This window comes from Silurus aristotelis (genome assembly GCF_946808225.1).
Source record: "Silurus aristotelis genome assembly, chromosome: 8".
NCBI classification, from domain to species: Eukaryota; Metazoa; Chordata; class Actinopteri; order Siluriformes; family Siluridae; genus Silurus; species Silurus aristotelis.
Window position 1 is genome coordinate 8,208,042 of NC_139581.1, and position 19,607 is coordinate 8,227,648.

The 19,607-nt window shown below is 37.7% G+C and overlaps 1 protein-coding gene across 1 annotated transcript in view; it reads right to left on the reverse strand.

Annotated features, from left to right (window-relative positions):
- Positions 1-511: 511 nt before the first annotated feature.
- LOC310729662 (solute carrier family 25 member 36-A-like) overlaps positions 512-19,607 on the reverse strand; it is a 22,707-nt gene continuing 3,611 nt past the window's right edge. The window contains exons 2-7 of the mRNA XM_083548118.1: positions 17,452-17,616; positions 14,210-14,287; positions 8,923-9,023; positions 6,271-6,337; positions 5,789-6,078; positions 512-2,495 (exon numbers count right to left, since the gene is read on the reverse strand). Of these exons, the coding sequence (XP_083404244.1) occupies positions 2,302-2,495; positions 5,789-6,078; positions 6,271-6,337; positions 8,923-9,023; positions 14,210-14,287; positions 17,452-17,616 (895 nt within the window). The 3' untranslated portion in view covers positions 512-2,301. The remainder of the gene's footprint in view (positions 2,496-5,788; positions 6,079-6,270; positions 6,338-8,922; positions 9,024-14,209; positions 14,288-17,451; positions 17,617-19,607) is intronic.

The window sequence follows — 19,607 nt, forward strand, 5'->3', positions numbered from 1 at the left end:
GTAAAAAGCATTTCACTGCATGTCGTACTCTGTATGTATCTGTATGTTACAAATAAAATTTGATTTGATTTGTTAGAATATTTTATTCAATAATCTGTCATTTGAGGTCCAAACAAGAACATGATTATATACCGACACTGCAGGCAGTTCCACAGTCCTTAGGTCCACTATGAAACCATCAGGCTTTTTTTTTTTTTAAACAAATTCTAATAGGGTTCTTTCTCCAGTAGGGATTTCATCCTGTGCACAGAAACAATTTGTTTATATGCATGACTTATCAACCTGATCAACGTCTGAAAAATTTACCATATACGATTTTTTCATTTGTGTTTGGTCACTTTTACTCAAATAATTCCCAGGTGTCTATCTGGCAACCTTTAGAGCCTAAACAGATCTAAAGTTATGCCAAAGTTTTTTCCACATAAACAATGCTTTGTGTTTAGAAGCCCTTGTTCTCCTTACAGGTTCTACTGTTACTGTTCAAAATATCAACAAATAAAAAAACACATCAACCGATGCATATGTCTTTATTGTGAAAGTGTGTGAACATTTCTCAGCTGTCGACCGATAAAGACCGAAGGTTGACATGTAGATGTAAACACAATACTGAGTGAGATGAACACTGGACTCTCAGGTGGAGGAAGTTGAGTGAGAAGTGATACAAATGGCAAACAAATAAATAAACCTGAAGCAACAACAATAAAGGAATGGAGAAAGGATTTCATTGTCATATAAAAAAAGAATTGTATGCATCTTTATAGCTCCCAAAAATTCGACCCACAACTCAATTTGAGCAATTTACCTAAGTTTTCTGATCCAATTAAAATTTCTAACTCTAAGTTTGGTCAGTCAGGAACTGGGAATTGTTCGTTTGTCAGGAATTGTTGTTGATCACAGCCCTGACGGTAATTTAGACAAATTTATTCATTTACACGACAAAATCTGAAACGACCTTGCTTATGTGGTTTATGATTTCTTAAAATTGTAACTTCCTTCCTTCCTTCCTGACCACTAAAATAGTCGTAGTTCTTTGCTCAAGCCGATTGCACATACTTTCTTATTCCAGAATTTGGTTTTGCATCACACAAGCATCAGATTTATGTAGGAGATGTGGCTCGTGGGTAAAACCTTTAGTTGTGCGTTAGAACTGATGTATTAATTATTTTATTATACTTGTTTAACTTATATACACATATAAATTTTTCTAAGCACAAACCTTAGAGTAAAACTGTGACACGATGCTAAACTAGAAGCTATATGCATCTCTTGTTATCTAAATGAACCTTGGAAAGTTTAATACAGAACATCAGACACTTCTGTGGTACACGAGGCAAATTATTCTTTAGAGTCTCCGGTACTCTGCACCACAAAATGTCCACAGACACGTTAACGTTTGTTACTGGAACACTGAATATTTTTTTTTCTCCCACATAAATGTGAAACAGGTTTAAAAAAAAAAAAAAAAAAAAAAAGAATCAACTTAGCAAATGTTGCACCTTCAGTAACGTCTTTAGTAAGAGCATGTAAAGCATTCCTACTTTGGTCACATTTGCATGTACATTCATGTTTTGGTAATATTTTAAGCAAAAGCAACCATTCAATCAAAAAAACAAACAAACAAACAAAAAAGAAACCCAGACTACACAAACATAGATATGTACACACCATATTCACAATTACAACCCTGTTAAAACTCCACACATCTCTGCATTTGGAACAGGAACACCTCTGCCTCTGTATGGTGTCTAAGTGCATCGTTCTTTCATTCCGGCACGACCAAACAGCCCTGATTCTGAGCACAGACAAACCAGAGTGTGGCATTCAGGACTGGGCGGAGTATTTTTGACCATCCTCTGCTATAAAGTCTCATGTTTTTGCAGAGAAGTAACCATCTTGCGATCTTGGCAATGCAAACAAACACGAGTCCCCAATTTGTGATTTTGGATTAAAAATAACTGATTTGATGCGTTTCTTCAGGCATCTTTTGCACGTGTTTATTCGTACACAAAACTCCTTTGGAAGCAGCTTTACATATGCCTACGAAAAAAGAGGAAACAATCCACAGAAATAACTTCCCTTTATCTCTTTCTGGAAACTCCCTTCACATTAGTGCATGTTTTTTTTTAACAGTCGCCCCCACTTTCCACACTCGTTAATGTCTCAGACTTCCTCTAGACATTCTTATGTGTTCATGTACAAGTTTATATTGGCACTATGATCAGCAGCTCTTCCAAAATCAGAGCCTTTGTCCTTTGTTTGTATGATGGTCAGGTTGTTTAGTCAGAAGTCAGGGGAACGAGGTTAGCGGTCGAGAAGGTAGACGACGAGCTCGTAGGTGGCCATCATGATGGCTGTGTTGGGGATCTGGCGCACTAGATGTGTAGTGAGGCCGCGGTATAGTGCTTTTAGTCCTTCCTCTCTGGACACCATGCTCACTGTCTGCAGGAACGAGCGATACTTGGTGCCTTCTTCCCTCAGCCGGGTGCGCACCACCTCTGCAAAAAGAAACAAAAGCAAATGTTTGCAATTAAAATGTAATAAAGTGGCATCTTTAAAAATCAGCCTGTAAAATCTGTACACTGTAGATAATAACTCGGTGTTACGCAATGCCACTAACAGCACACGTATTTCTGTACCGAACTGTTTCGGTAGAGGGCTTTCGATTCGGTTCACAATTCTAACATTTTTACACACGGAACATAGTTAAAAAACGAGTTCCATCAGGAAAAATATTAAGTAGCGAACCGCAAGTTTGCCATATGTCTCCACCTCGAGTTTTCATCGCAGTGTCACTGGTTGTTTTTGTTTTTTAATAAAACCTGAAAACATGCACAACAATGCCAGCGGTAGAAAAAAGAAACTAGTTTGTTTATATATATATATATATATATATATATATATATATATATATATATATATATATATATATATATATATATATATATATATACACACATATATACAGTGAGGAAAATAAGTATTTGAACACCCTGCTATTTTGCAGGTTCTCCCACTTAGAAATCATGGAGGGGTCTGAAATTGTCATCGTAGGTGCATGTCCACTGTGAGAGACATAATCGGAAAAAAAAAAATTTTGATTATATATAATCAAAAAATATAAAAAATATGATTTTTTAACTATTTATTTGTATGATACAGCTGCAAATAAGTATTTGAACACCTGAGAAAGTCAATGGTAATATTTGGTACAGTAGCCTTTGTTTGCGATTACAGAGGTCAAACGTTCCTGTAGTTTTTCACCAGGTCTGCACACACTGCAGGAGGGATTTTGGCCCACTCCTCCACACAGATCTTCTCTAGATCAGTCAGGTTTCTGGCCTGTCGCTAAGAAACACGGAGTTTGAGCTCCCTTCAAAGATTCTCTATTGTGTTTAGGTCTGGAGACTGGCTAGGCCACGCCAGAACCTTGATATGCTTCTTACAGAGCCACTCCTTGGTTATCCTGGCTGTGTGCTTCGGGTCATTGTCATGTTGGAAGACCCAGCCTCGACCCATCTTCAATGCTCTAACTGAGGGAAGGAGGTTGTTCCCCAAAATCTCGCAATACATGGCCCCGGTCATCCTCTCCTTAATACAGTGCAGTCCCCCTGTCCCATGTGCAGAAAAACACCCCCAAAGCATGATGCTACCACCCCCATGCTTCACAGTAGGGATGGTGTTCTTGGGATGGTACTCATCATTCTTCTTCCTCCAAACACGTTTAGTGGAATTATGACCCAAAAGTTCTATTTTGGTCTCATCTGACCACATGACTTTCTCCCATGACTCCTCTGGATCATACAAATGGTCATTGGCAAACTTAAGACGTGCCTGGACATGTGCTGGTTTAAGCAGGAGAACCTTCTGTGCCATGCATGATTTCAAACCATGACGTCTTAGTGTATTACCAACAGTAACCTTGGAAACGGTGGCCCCAGCTCTTTTCAGGTCATTGACCAGCTCCTCCCGTGTAGTTCTGGGCTGATTTCTCACCTTCCTTAGGATCATTGAGACCCCACGAGGTGAGATCTTGCATGGAGCCCCAGTCCGAGGGAGATTGACAGTCATGTTTAGCTTCTTCCATTTTCTAATGATTGTTTTAACAGTGGACCTTTTTTCACCAAGCTGCTTGGCAATTTCCCCGTAGCCCTTTCCAGCCTTGTGGAGGTGTACAATTTTGTCTCTAGTGTCTTTGGACAGCTCTTTGGTCTTGGCCATGTTAGTAGTTGGATTCTTACTGATTGTATGGGGTGGACAGGTGTCTTTATGCAGCTAACGACCTCAAACAGGTGCATCTAATTTAGGATAATAAATGTAGTGTAGGTGGACATTTTAAAGGCAGACTAACAGGTCTTTGAGGGTCAGAATTCTAGCTGATAGACAGGTGTTCAAATACTTATTTGCAGCTGTATCATACAAATAAATAGTTTAAAAATCATATATTGTGATTTCTGGATTTTTTTTTTTAGATTATGTCTCTCACAGTGGACATGCACCTACAATGACCATTTCAGACCCCTCCATGATTTCTAAGTGGGAGAACTTGCAAAATAGCAGTGTGTTCAAATACTTATTTTCCTCACTGTATATATGTATGTATATATATATATATATATATATATATATATATATATATATATATATATAGAGAGAGAGAGAGAGAGAGAGAGAGAGAGAGAGAGAGAGAGAGAGAGAGAGAGAGAGAGAGAGAGAGAGAGAGAGAGAGAGAGAGAGAGAACGATTTGTAGGGCATTGCGCACCTGTATTTCCCAAGAGTACATGTCTAAATGAATGTAAACTATTTAATTTATCTATTTATTTCATTTATTTAAATTTGTGCCAATTTGAACGAGTACTGAATTCAAATCAATATAATAAATTTTTTTCGTATTTACTGCAAAGTATTGCAATACATTTATTCCATTATATATATATATATATATATAATTTCTTTTTATATATATCAAATATTATTTTATACATATTGTATATTAATTATCCAAGTAGGCCATTTAAAATCTTCTCAATTGTTTTAAAAATGTAATGTTCACAAATAATAATAATAATGATAATAATAATGATAATAATAATAATAATAATAATAATAATAATCTGCTTTAAAAAGTTTTGTTTGCATTCCTTCTACCTAATTGTACCAAACGATGAATTTTGTGTACTGTTACACCCCTAGTGGTCACACTAATAAGTGATAAAACCATGCAGAGGAAAAAACAACTATGAATTTTACCACAAACAACCAGCTTATACCAGCTTATACCAGTTGAGGAACTCCCCCCCCCCCCCCCCCCCACCTCCCTTAAGTCTGCTCCAAGCAAAATATAAGCAACCCTATTCTGGATTTCCAACATCTGTCAATGAAACCGAAGACCTATTTTTTTTTTATAACTTTTATAGAGTCTCCCCAACCCTGAGTCCAGTAAGTCTACACCCAATCTACTTTTCATTTTGTAGAATGGTTTTTAGAAATTATGCAATTCCAACCATTTTCCAGAATTAAGCAAATGCAGCATTAATAATCTATATTTTGTGACCAAAGCAACCAAAGCCTCGCACGTTTGATCTCTACTGTCTCCCAGGACTGAGATGTATAAATGTATAGGTCAAAGTTAATGCAGATGAACTTTCCTCTCTTTCCCATCTTGCATTCCTATGAATAAAAATAGTACTTTTCAGGTGTCTAATTGTATCGCCATAGAAAGTTGTTCAAAAGAAAAAAGACAAAAGTGTGTGCATGTGTGAAGGAAAAAGGCCAGGTGTAAGTCCTTACCGTGAGGATAAGCTATACATGTGGCACAGGTTTTGGAGGTGGCAGCTGCCATCATCATGCACATGAAATCCGATGCTTTTCGTGCATCTTCGTTCTTTTGATCCATGCGAGTCGCTGCTCTGGTCTCCAGGAGGCGCCGTTTGATGCTCTCGTAGATCACAAAGTGGATAACTGTCTCGGAGATTCCGGCGTAGGATGCGGACATGCCGCGGTAAAACCCACGTACACCATCTGTCTGATACACTCGCCTCACGCACTGCAGCGCGTTCATCCGACGCTCACCGCGGTTCCTGATAGAGGAAAGACACCTTTAAAAATGTATGCTAAATAAAGAGTGCTTCAATGTGAATTTAACTAGTCTGACCAAAGAAGAAGACTTTAATCACACCAAAAGCATCAGACACCATAAGTAATTTTACGGATTTGAATAATGAAAGCTGTGGAGCACATGATCATACTTCATATTTTAAGGAACCATTTACCTGGCGTCTAACTGCAGTCGGGTCTTGATTAGCCAGATGGGATTGGTAGCAGTAATGGCCGTGAATCCTGAATGCACACGAGATCAGATTTGAGATTCAGAGAACATGATAAATTTTTCCAGAAGTACAAAAGCATAGGTATTTATAATGTGATCTAGTTTTTAGATATCCAGATATAGAATGCTAGATAATGGCAACAGGACCATATATAGACTCCATTTTTTTTTTCTCAATATTTTCAGGTTTTAGAACTTTTTTAATTACCGTAATTTACGGACTATAAAGCGCACCCGTATATAAGCCACACCCACTGAATTTTACAAATATTTTTATTTTTAACAAATTACATTAGTCTACACTAATGTACTTTTCCACAGGCTTTAACGAAAGACACGTTACAGACGGTGTAACGTGTGAAATATGTTGCGCTTCTTTAGAAGCATAGCGGTATTTTGGGAATAGCCTGTCACTGTGTGCAAGACGAGGATTATGTCCTTAATTATTTTCTGATTTGCTGTTGCCAAGAATAATAAAAAAAAGCACGACTTTTGGAAACCTGTCTGTGCTAATATATGATTTCTGTTGTAACTGGAGTTAGCGAGCTCTCCCTTCACCCAGACTCAACACGCTACAACGGCTTGTATCTAAACAGTAGCCGACCATGAAAGTCATTGTTCACTGTCTTCCTCCTTCCTTTCACAACTATTTCTCTTTCGGGAGTTTATCTTTTGGCATCGTCGTGCGTAAAAAAAAAAAGAAAAGTTTTTTCTCCCAAAGCCGTGCAGCTCAGAACACAGGTGAGGTGCGTTTTTTCGTTTGGAAATTTCATTGGTCTAATGTTATGTTGCTCAGTTTTTTGGTTTGAAGTTTGTGAAACCGGGAAAAACCCAGGAAAAATTCAAAAATAAGCCGCTTCGTTGTTTAAGCCGCGGGGTTCAAAGCGTAGGAAAAAAGTAGCGGCTTATAGTCCGAAAAATACGGTAATTAAAGCATTTTACAGAAGGCAACCAGACTCAATCTTTATTCCCTACTCAGTAAACAATATTTTGTTCAGGCTACAGTGGTACCTCGCTTATCGACCGGCTCGGACATCGACCTTTTCGCTTAGCGAACAGTTTTTCGACCGAAATTTGCACCCGCTGAACGACCAAATGCCCGCTTATCAACCTTTTTTTTTTTACCCCAACCCACGTGGAGCGAGGGAAAGGATCTTCCCAGTCTCGCCTCAGCCTTCGTGGAGAGAGCATCTATCTTAAATTAAACTTCGGTTTTTGAACAATATAGTGTTATTTAGTGGTCAATATAATTTAGTGCGTGTATATTGTACATTCGCTCTTCGACTTTTTCACATTTTGACCAGTTTTAAGGAACGGATTAATGTCGATAAGCGGGGTACCACTGTATAATAAAAATTTGTGCTCGCAACTGTCAAGGAAACGGCATATAATAATACAGCTTTTAAAGTGTGAACTTTTTTCCAGTGTATTTGTTTATTCAAATAACTAATTTAAATAAATACAATTTTAATAAATACATAAAGGGAAGCAAAATAGAAAAAATTACTTTTCTACCTCCAAGGAAATTACAAACAAATATAAGTAATAATTGGTAGCATTATAATTGTTAATTATTTATAAGCTAAATAAAAACTGTTCAAAAACATAATTTATTTACTATGTTGTGAAAATGTAAAACTGCTTCTTAAATCAAAATAAAACTGTAATACAGTACAAACATTAACAAGAAGTAACCCTCAAACTCACATACTATGGAATTGGGGAAGGAAGTAATGTAGCACTTTAATCATCAAAAAAAAGAAAAAAAAGAAAAGGTTAGTGAAACTTAAATCTTCTTTTTCCCTGCCAAGAACACAGAACTTTTTCTTACATACTCGACAGAGTTCCAGCTTTCCAATTGATCCTCCAAAAATGTAATTGAACAGCCAAGACATTTCTGCTGTGCCAGGTTTTTTTTTTTTTCTTTTTTGCTTAGCACTGAGCTACAAGGCCAAGTTAACTTAGATAACAAGTAAAGAAAGTCTCTTATAGCCTGCAGTTTAGAATCATTAAAAACTGCATAATGCACAACACGGTCATTAATACAAATAGATGATAGAAGTGACATTAAAATTTAGCGAAATATTTGTGAATATTTATTTGATTAAAGAAATCATTAAATATGTTTATCCTGAGATATTTTTGATATGTTATGTATTTGTGGGTTGGTCTTTTATTTCCACTGTTCCCAAAAAAAAAAAGTTAGTAAATATTTGCCTCAACAACATGAACAGTTACAATGGTCTTTCATGGGAGAAACGTCTCAAACTTATGTTGTCAAGATTGTGATGTGTGAGAGAGGGAAAAAATAAAAAATAAATAAAATAAAATAAAACAAACTCAGTTGGACTCAGTTCTAGTGTTTAAAGAAATAAAATCTACTCGAAATGTGATTCCAAAATACTTTTTAAAGGCCGCTGATTATCAAAATAATTACAGACGTTAATCTGAATGTCAAATTTTTAAGTCTTATTACTGAGGCAAATTATGACGCACACAATGACGTGCTGCGATTGGAATCTTCCAGTACTGATGAGGTCTTGGCTGCGTGTGTAAAGTGCAAGACGACTAGTTAGTGGTATAAAGAGATATTTACCTGCCATGCCAGCAGACACCATGTGCACCTGTATGGAGTCAGGCTCCAGTGTGCTGTTCATTCGCTCCTTAGTAGTGGAGTAGGCGGCAAAGTAAATTGCCCTGGAAAAATAAAAAGTTAAAGATTTTAGCAGACACAATTTATGACCACATATGGGCAACATACACATATAGATTTTAAGCTTCAGTTGAAGTCTTCTGTGCGAGGCAATATTTTAACAGAGTCTCCAGTTTCAGCAGATACTCAATACTAGTAAGTCTTTTATACCTGTGTGTGTGTGTGTGTGTGTGTATATATATATATATATATATATATATATATATATATATATATATATATATATATATATATATAGATATACACACACACACACAGCGGAACCCGGTTATGTCGATGATCGAGATAAACGAAAATCAAAATGGCGGCAGTATATTAACGTGCTTGAAATTTCTTTATGTACATGATGTACCTTAATAAATGAGAATGTACATGCACGTGTTTTTGGAGGTTTTTTTTACACAACAGCGTTGCCGCGATTTGTTTGATGATTTTTCCGCCACTTTCGCGGGTTTTTCTGCGGCTGCACAGCGCCGATCGACATAACTGATGGTAAATGGCAAATTTCCCCCCCCCCTTGTGCTCGAGATATTAGGGTTCGGCATAAAACAACATAAAAAAGTCGACATAACCGATAAAAAATGTTTAGACAAAGCGAGAATTTGGCGGTTCCACTTCAAAAACGTCGACTTAATAGGGTTGGCGAGTTAACCGAGGTCGAGATAAGTGGGTTCCACTGGGTGTGTGTGTGTGTATATATATATATATATATAAATAAATAAATAAAACTTCATTGAAAAATACTCCAATAACCACACACTTGGCATCCGGACAGATTTTATTCAGCTAAAATACTGTACCATGCTGCTTGTAAAATTTGCCAAAGGTGTTCTCTGATAGTCAGATATTTCTTTTGTCTTTGCCATCCAGTTCATTCCAGAGCAAATCAATAGGATTTAAATGTAGTGACTGGGCAGGTCATTCTATAGTAGAGATCACTCCAGATGACTGTTTGCTCTATAGCTAAGGCTTAAAGAGTTGGTGAAGTTGGTTCTAATTAGCTGCAGTCCAGGTGTAATTGTGTGTTGCTGAAGTATGGAATGAAAGTTTAGTATCCCCAAATCATTACGCTTCCACCTTCATGTTTGGCTGTGAGTAAATCTGCTCACGTCTTCTCTCCTGTTCCTCTGTCTTACATAAGTTCTTCAAATGTCTAATTTGGACTCATTTATCCAGAGAACTTCCTTCCAGTCATTCACTGTCCAATTCTTGTATGTTTTTGCCTTTTTCTTAATTTGCTGCATATAAACAAAAATGTGTCTCAAAAACTATAAAAGACTAGGTGTTTGATTGGCAGTATAACACAAGTGTCCATTTTTAAATTCCGTGGTGAACGAAGAGTAAGATATGATTAGATTATATGATTAGAGCAATAGGAGCACCAATCATTAATTACTTTCCTGCAATAGCACACTTTATAATTCTCTTTTACTCCTTATATAATTCAGTGTTGGAAATGTATTTTCCTAAACTGGCCGATTTCCATTCTGCTTAAATGACCGTGATTATCAGTTATCCCGAGATCAATAATAAGATGGAAAAACACTCCGCGCACATGTTCGAGTCCAAACATCACTTCACTAAACTAACTCGCTAAATCGTCTCAGTGAACACGGTCTCTTCTACCATGTGTGCACTAATACCCATCGCGTTTACGCTTCCCTGCTTCTCCCACTAGGTCATAAGTCAGGTGGAAAGAAAGTGAGAGCGTCCATGTTGAAGAAAAACCCATCTATCATTTAACAGGCCACTGAGGAGAACATGCTTCCTCATTAATGCACAAACACACACAATTTGTTCTCGCCCAGAGACCGAAATCTTGGTCCGTGTCCGCTCTGTGCTTATTTCTCTTGATATCGCTTAATGCACAGGTGTAGACACTGTGTAGTCAGTTCAAGGAAAAAATGTGTCAGCAAATACCCATCTGGTCTTGTAAACAATTTAGTTCAGCATCTCTCAGGTCCAGTGCTAGAGGTACTGTAAATCACTGTTTCCCAGGTAATGTTGGAGAATGTTAAAAATAATCAGATTATGGTTAGTCTATGATCAGGAAATTATTGGATAATGATCAGATAAATCAATAAATGATAATTATATTACTGTGAGGTAATAACTAATAATCAGGAAATGAAATATAAAATAAGTAATAATCAGCTAATGACCATGATTATTGCTGAAGTGTTTATCGAGACAACAAGCTGTCAATTTGCTAATTTTCCATTTCACTGGGAGAAAACTCGATTAGATTTGACACAAAATGCTCATGCACATGTATACACCGTTTGGGATTTTATTTTTCCGGAAAAAAATTCAAGAGCATTAGGTTACTGAAATTAGCAAAAAAAAAAAAAAAAAAAAGGAAATCGCGGTCGAAACAATTTGAACTAATTTTACATTATACATTATTATATTACAGGTGCTAATATTAATAAACAAATGGGTGTGTACTGTTGGCAGTTAAATTCTAGGCCATGCTGAACATTGCTGAACAAACCTGAAACCTTTATGTCAGCAGACCTAACTGGATTTTCAAGGTATGAAAAAAAGGCCAGGAATTGCTGTGCAGCAGACTCTGCATCTGACAAATCTGACTGCCATTTTGTTGCAAAGTCCAAAAGATGGTGGACGAAACCTAATGCACTATTGAAATCCTCTGAACTTATTAAGTTAAATGTCTAAATGGAAACCTGGAGCTTCTAACGAGGTTGGCACCTTATTTCTGGAAATACCTGATCGAAGCAGAAAATAATAATGAGCTGATCACTAGGATCAAAGATATAGCTTCTAAAATGCTGAGCTAAATTTACCTTGGGGATCTTATATTGGCCCTTACACTCGAGCCACGAACACAACTTCAGCTCTGATGACCTTTAGCCTTATTATTTGACAGTCAATCCTGAGACTCGAGAAACAGCAGCACCGCTATTCCTACTGAGGCGTGCCGTAACGTGTGCGTTTGTATGTGTGACTATAAATACAGGCTGTTTCTAAATGCACCACAGTGTTACACAGCCATAAACATGCTGGTGGCTGTGTATGATGACAAAACAGTGTATTACTGTTCAGTCTGTGCTTCGTTAACAAAAACAGAGCTGTTTCCACCAAAACCTCATTCATTTGAAGAAAGAAAATGATCATTTATAACTAAAAATCTCATAATCGGAACTAAATTGAGATGTTAACAATTGTCCAAGTGTAACAAGTAGCCAATTAAAATATTTAGAAATAGACAAAAGGTTTGATTACATCTGACCAAAAGTTTTCACGTTATTATCTTATTCCACATTTAGTCCCCATTTACTGTTATAGTAACCTTCACTCCTCTGGAAAAATGTTTCATTAGATTTTGAAACACGTTTGTGGAGATTTATGCTCATTTAGCCACAAGGGTGTTAGTAAAGTCAAGTACTGATGTAGGATAAGACCACCCTAGCAGTAAGCATTCAAATTCACCCCCTCTTTTAGTAGGGTTGTGGTCAGAAGTCTATAGCAGGCCATTCAAGATCTTCCAATCTAACACATGTAAACCATAATGTTTATGGAGCTGGCTTTGTGCACGGGGCAGTGTCATGCTGGAAAAGGTTTGGGTCTCATAGTTCAAATAAAGGAAAAATGTAATACTATTAACTACATCCTATAAAACTGTGTGCCTCTTACTTTGTGTTAACAAACACATAATGCATTTAAGTCAGGTGTCCTAATACTTTTGTCCATATAGTGTGTGTGTGTGTGTGTGTGTGTGTGTGTGTGTGTGTGTGTGTGTGTGTGTGTGTGTGTGTACCCACTGTTACCACAAAGTGTTGAGATGTGATGAAATAAAGTTTTGCATTGGAAACCCTTGGGGATCTTGGAAACCCAAACCTGTTCCAGCATGGCGATGCCCCTGTGCACAAAGTGAGCTCCTTGAAGATCTGGTTTACATCTTTTGGAGAGGAAGCTATTGAGTGGCCTGATATAGAGCTCTGATCTCATCCCTACTAAACACGTTTGTGATGAATGTGAACAATGACTGCACCCCAGGTCTCCTCACACATTATATATATATATATATATATATATATATATATATATATATATATATATATATATATATATATATATATATATATAAATAAATAAACACTATATTGCCAGAAGTATTGGGTCACCTGGTAAAGATGTACCAGCTCTATTGAATTCCACTTTATGAGGAGTTTGGACATTGGACCTCTTTGAGTGTTTAAAGACTCTGGCATGGAGAACCTCGTGTTGGATCTGTGATGATCACAAATGTTGAGCTATTTTATGAGTTGCTCAGTAGCTCCTGGTTCCATAACCTCAAATGACTGTAAAAAGGACATTACTCATAATCTGACATTCCGGTGCTCATGTTAGTTCTCACTCTCCAGTGTGCTGTATTGTTTTAAAGACTATGATAACACTCTTGATATCACCCAAATAAGCATGAGGTTCCCCTTTTGAGTCTGGTTCCTCTCAAGGTTTCTTCCTCATAACATCTAAGGGAGTTTTTCCTTGCCACAGTCGCCATGGCTGCTCATCAGGGATAAATGCACATCATTCACCTTAACTCTTAAATTCTGTAAAGCTGCCTAAAGACAATGTCTGTTGTGAAAAGCACTATAGAAATAAAGTAAAGTCAAATCTTCCATTTTACAGTAATTCTCATTTCTAACAAACATTACATTCATTCTTTTCCTTCTTTCCCTTATTTAAATCCACCTCACTAGATTTCAATCAGATTCCCCTCAAGGAATGCTTCTGATTGGGGTGTATACAGTGAGATTTTGATTACAGGTGATTCAAAACTGGATTATAAAGATGCATGTCATGTATGTCACATAATATCGGTATATTTTTGGAAAACTGCAAGACATTTTTTTCTGAATAAGCAAACACAGATAAAAACCTTCATACAACTCTTTAGCTGCCACAACATGCAGTCATCTCACAATGAAACACTCTTGAGTGAAAAATAAAGAGGCGAGTCAAACAAATCAAATCTAACTAGCCAACGTCTCAAAATGTTGGCCAACAGATTGTCTCAAGGGGTATGGAAGCTAAACGGCAGTACATTAAACAACTGGTCCTTTAAAGCATGTGTCAAAACTATGACTTATTTTGAGTCAAAGCGTTTGCAGAAGAAAGTTGTGCTAAGTGGTAGGAAAATTACCTTGAAGGAGCAACTCCTACTAGGTTAGGGCCAAGACCTCGGAACAAAGAACGAGGGCCTTCCTTCTCCAAAATCATCCTAAAAGAGGCAAAGGGGGAAAAAGAAAGAGATTAACTTAAAAACAGACTCAGTTATGATGTATTCATAGATACATTTACAATAAATTTTTATTTGTATAGCACTTTTAACAAAGGACATTGTCTCAAAGCAACTTTGCAGCATAAAAGCATTTATAAAAGACTGTATTATAACTACGTTTTATTAGCGTAATTTCTGGACTATTAAGCGCACCCAAATATAAGCCGCACCCACTGAATTTTACAAAGATTTTTATTTTGAACATAAATAAGCCGCACCTGTCTATAAGCCGCACTAACTAATGAACTTTACACAGGCTTTAAAGACAGTGCCTGTTACACGGCTTGTATCTAAACAGTAGCCTACCAAGTAAGTCATTGTTTACTGTCTTCCTCCTTCCTTTCACAACAATTTCTCTCGAGAGTTTATCTTTTGGCATCATCGTTCGTTTAAAAATCACCATCGGTGAAGCTTTTCTCCCGATGCCGTGCAGCTCAGAACACAGGTAAAGTGCGTTTTTTCATGCCCGGTTGTTTTCAGCATTTCCTGTAGACAGTCCGAATGAGCGGCAGGTCAAACGTCAGAGGAACATCATCCATATTTATGATGTGGTGCGGCCCGATTCAGTGGGAGCGCATCTGATTTAATATAAAGAGTTTCATTGGTTCACCTGAACCCCTTCTGCAATTTCATTAGTCTAATGTTATGGGGTTTAGTTTTTTGGCTTGAAGTTTGTGAAACCGGGAAAAACCCAGGAAAAATCCATAAATTAGCCGCTTCATTGTTTAAGCCGCGGGGTTCAAAGAGTGGGAAAAAAGTAGCGGCTTAAAGTCCGGAAAATACGGTACATATAATTGTAATCTTGTCTCTAATGAGTGAGACAGTGGCGATTGTGGCAAGAAGAAACCTTAAGCGGAACCAGACTAAGAAAGGAAGCCTTCGTCATCTGGGTGGCACCGAATGTCCAATTATCATCATTGTTAGTGCAGTTAGAGGCGATTAAATGCAACCTGTGATCCCGAGTCCAAACTCACTCTCAAAGTTCTGGAGTTGCCCGGCAATTTGGAATTTTTTATTCTGTAGGCATCAAACATTCAGTTCTCCCTCTGGGTAAAAGTCAGGAATCAGAAAGTTTTTCTTACTTATGCAACAAACCCTTTATGCAATTATGCAAGAACCCAAGAAGCAGTGATTTTCCTAAGATTGTGCTAGCCCTTTAATCTAGTAACCTTCAGACCAGATCAGAAGACCGACAAGTGAACGACAAGTTGGAGCCGAAGAAGATTAACTCAGCTCTATGTTATTCACATGCACACACATGCCAGAGAACTTCATCTCCCAGGACATAATCATCTTGTGCTGAACACCAAGTACTTAACATGTAATAGCTTCAAGGACAGTTTCTGCATTACCTTTCAGGTTTCCAAGATTCTAAATAAATAAATAAATAAATAAGCAAGCAAATCTAGCAAAGCAGGGTTTTAGCTGAGGCGTAACAATTCTGCAATATAAAGTAATTTATACAATGTTTGCTTCTGCTGTATTAAAAGCACCACTTCGTCTTATCAAAGTTGAGTGTATTGCTGGAGCGATAAGTTATAGCTTTACATATGAGTTTATCTCGCAGGAATCTCACGTGAACTTTTCCCAAGTCATCTATTTTACTCAGACAGATAAACAGAGTTAAATATTAACCTTTTCGATGGACTGGATTATTCTGTACTCTCTAATGATCAGGGCTTAGAAGAAAAAAAAACTCCAGGTTTTTTTTATTACCAGCAATAAGCTCACACCCTTCTGTGGCTCAACATTTTATTAAGCCAAAAATCCTGTAACTGCATCACAGGGCTGTTTTGGCTGTAAGATTTCTCTGCAACTCTCTTAATATGCGTGTTATTTCTCCAAAAGCAAGGTCAAACCGAAACGAAGGGTGTTGCGTTGTCTCCGTTTCCACTCGTACCAGACAATGTAAACATTATTCGATTCGAGAGTCTTGCGCAATGCTGCAATATGATAACCCGTCCTCAGCATTGTTTATTGTTCTCTTAACGTTGACAGCAGTGCAAATAGAGTCAGATGTGTGCATGAAAAAAAGAAAAAGGCAGAAGTGCTGTGCCAAAAAGCTTGCCTCTCCTGGGATCCTGAGTATTACCGCAGAAAATGTAGGACTATGGGACAAGTGCAGCGATTGGCTGGATCAGGGGGAGTGTATGAGTGGGACCAAGAACAGAACCGACTTTGATACAAAAACAGAGAGCAGAGTGACAGAGAGACGAGGTCGGATTAAATATGGAATGTAAATGGAGTGCGATCCGAGCAAATGTACACATTACATAAGAGCTTTTCTCGCACAACAACGTCTTGCTCAAGATTTTTTGTCCAGAATCGTCTTTCAGCACGGAGATATCATCGCCGTAGCAGGCTGAGAGTGAAAGCAAGTGAGAGTGTGAACCTGGCAGACTTTGCATCCATAGGCACTCTCCTTCTAATGTCAGGGGGAAACTGCGGTGAGGTGCAAAACAAAGTGCATCTTATATTTATTTTATATGCAGGTAGTCCCCAAACATAACTTAAAAATATCTCAAGTGGAGACATGGCCTGGTCTACACAGGAGTCTAAAAGAACGGTGATCAGCATGGGGGAGTATACCATAATTTGTTAATAATTTTACAATTTGGAGTATATCATTTAGCAAAACAGAGCAATTTAAACTACTGTAATGTATAAAATTTACAGTATATATGGATATGGCAGTGGGTGTGTGGACAAGGGCTGGTTCACGGGTGGAAAGCAGAGTCATACTTTTTTCCCCTAACACCATTGCAAAATCAAAAAATCGTAAGTCGAACCATTGCAACTCTGGGACCACCTGTATTTCCTTTAACTGTTCTGTGTGCAACTGGGGGACAGAAGTTGAAAATTTAATAGTGTGGTGCAATTTAGGGTAAAATGACCAGATGTGGAGCTATTTTGAAGATTTTGGTAACCTGTAATATATAACATCTTGGTACAGTGTCATTTTTTGGAATTGTTGCCATCTTAAAGCTCGATTGCCTTCTAAGACGTGGATTTAAAAATGTGGACCAAAGAGTGGATCAACATTAGCATTAGAATGTGTTTAGCGCAGTTTGTGTACCCACAGATGGAAGTGATAAAATACGCACTTGAGGCAATGCAAGGGCCCGGGTGTGGCCACTCGGGTCATGGTGGCTCCATTCACGGTGCTGAGCTGAACTCCAGAGATGTAGAGTGTTATGGAAGAAGACTGCAGCCTCGTCTTTACCACCTCCAAGGGGCACGTCAGAATGGCTCCCACCGTACCTCCACATCTACAGAGAGACCCAAAGAGACAGATATTTCCTATTTATTTAGTGCCACTTTGGTTATTAGGTCATCCTCAGGATCACCCCTATAGTCAGGGAAACAAATCAAATTACACCAGAAGAAAGCTGACGCCCTCTAAACACAGACACAGTTAAGAAATGCTACGTGTTGTTTAGCCCAACATCATGACAAATTCTTTCCGATGGATATTTTATTTGTTTCAACTTGTTCTGATTCACTTCCTCAGAGACGTGAGCTGATAACTGTTAGGTGTGTGAGTAGGTAAAACAATGTTAAATGAAATGATTGAGTTGTAAAATATCTGAAGGATGTTAAGCAGGTGTTCATGTTTACCAATTTCTTTACAAGAGGTCATCATATACACTGACCACACATAACAATGACCAACCGGCCAAATATTGTTTTGGTCACCTTTTGCTGCCAAAACAGTCCTGACCTGTCGAGCATTGATTAATTTCTTCAGCAATTTGAGATTCAGGAGTTCGTCTTTTGAATCGGACCACATGCGCCAGCCTTCACACCCCACGTGCATCGGTGAGCCAGCAGTGCAGTCAGCGCCCATGACCCTGTTGCCAGTTCACCACTTTTCCTTCCTTGGACCACTTTTGATAGATACTGACCACTGCAGACCAGAAGAGCCCACAAGAGCTGCAGTTTTGGAGCTGCATTGACCCAGTTGGCTAGCCATCACAATTTGGTCCCTGTCAACTCGCTTAAATCCTTACACTTGCCCATTTTTTTCCTGCTTCTAACACATCAACTTTAAGGGAAAATGCTCACATGCTACCTAAAATATTCCATACACTAACAGATGCCATGATGAAGATATATATATATATATATATATATATATATATATATATATATATATATATATATATATATATATATATATATATATATATATATATATATATATATAAGGGATGCACCGACTATTCGGCCACCGAAAGACTTTGATCACCGAAAAAACACGGCCGAAACAGTTTGTTGTGATGACGCGAACAGAAACCGCTGTCTGCACGTGCATGTCTAAAACAACATGTCTGCGGTGTGGACGTATTTCAGTATATCTGAGAAAGACCCACGGATAGCCATTTGCAAAAAAATGTAATGCCGGAATTTCAAGAGGAGGTGCGTCTGCAAAGATTTTCTCTACGTCGGGTTTAATTTATCACGTGAAATCCAAACATCCGATCGCTATGCTGAATATGAGAGAAACGCGGCACAGAAAAGCAAAACCCCTCCGAGCATGCGCACTCCGTCTGTGGCGGACGTTTTAAAAAAGGCAAGAAGTTTCCCAGTGATAGTGTTGTATTGTATCTTTAAGCAGTTGCACTTGTTCTAAATGCACTTTGTTTTTATGCAAGAACATATTTAATTGTACAACCTTTCAGGAGCCAGAGGGCCTGTACATTATTATTTAATGTACACATGAGTGCATTTAAGTTAAACATTTAAGTTTAAATTTTAATTAATTTTATCCTGTGCATTGTTGCAATGTGCTATAAATAAATATTTTCATAATTTGTAATTTATTTATTCTTTTAAACTTTAATATTAATTTATGCAATTGAAATGCCTTGATTTTAGTAAGGTTAGTACACGGTCATGGCCATAAATGCAATGGTAATAATAATTGGCATAATTTCTTTCGGTGTTTCGGTTTTCGGCCTTGTTTTCCTTTTTTTTTCGGTTTCGGCCAAGAATTTTCATTTCGGTGCATCCCTAATTATATATATATATATATATATATTCAGCAATAGTTATTTATTCTGTACTCTCTGCCTGGGTCTAAGCTCACTCCGTCTGCTCCTCTTTCTCAGAGTATATTTGGACATTTTATAAATGTGGAACACAGTGGCTTCAGTCATCAGTCATCTATTCATATGTCTGCATTGGTACAAAGAGTAAACGTTAATCCTGGACTCGTTACACATGAAAAATTGCACATGTGGAATGTGAAGTGCTGGTA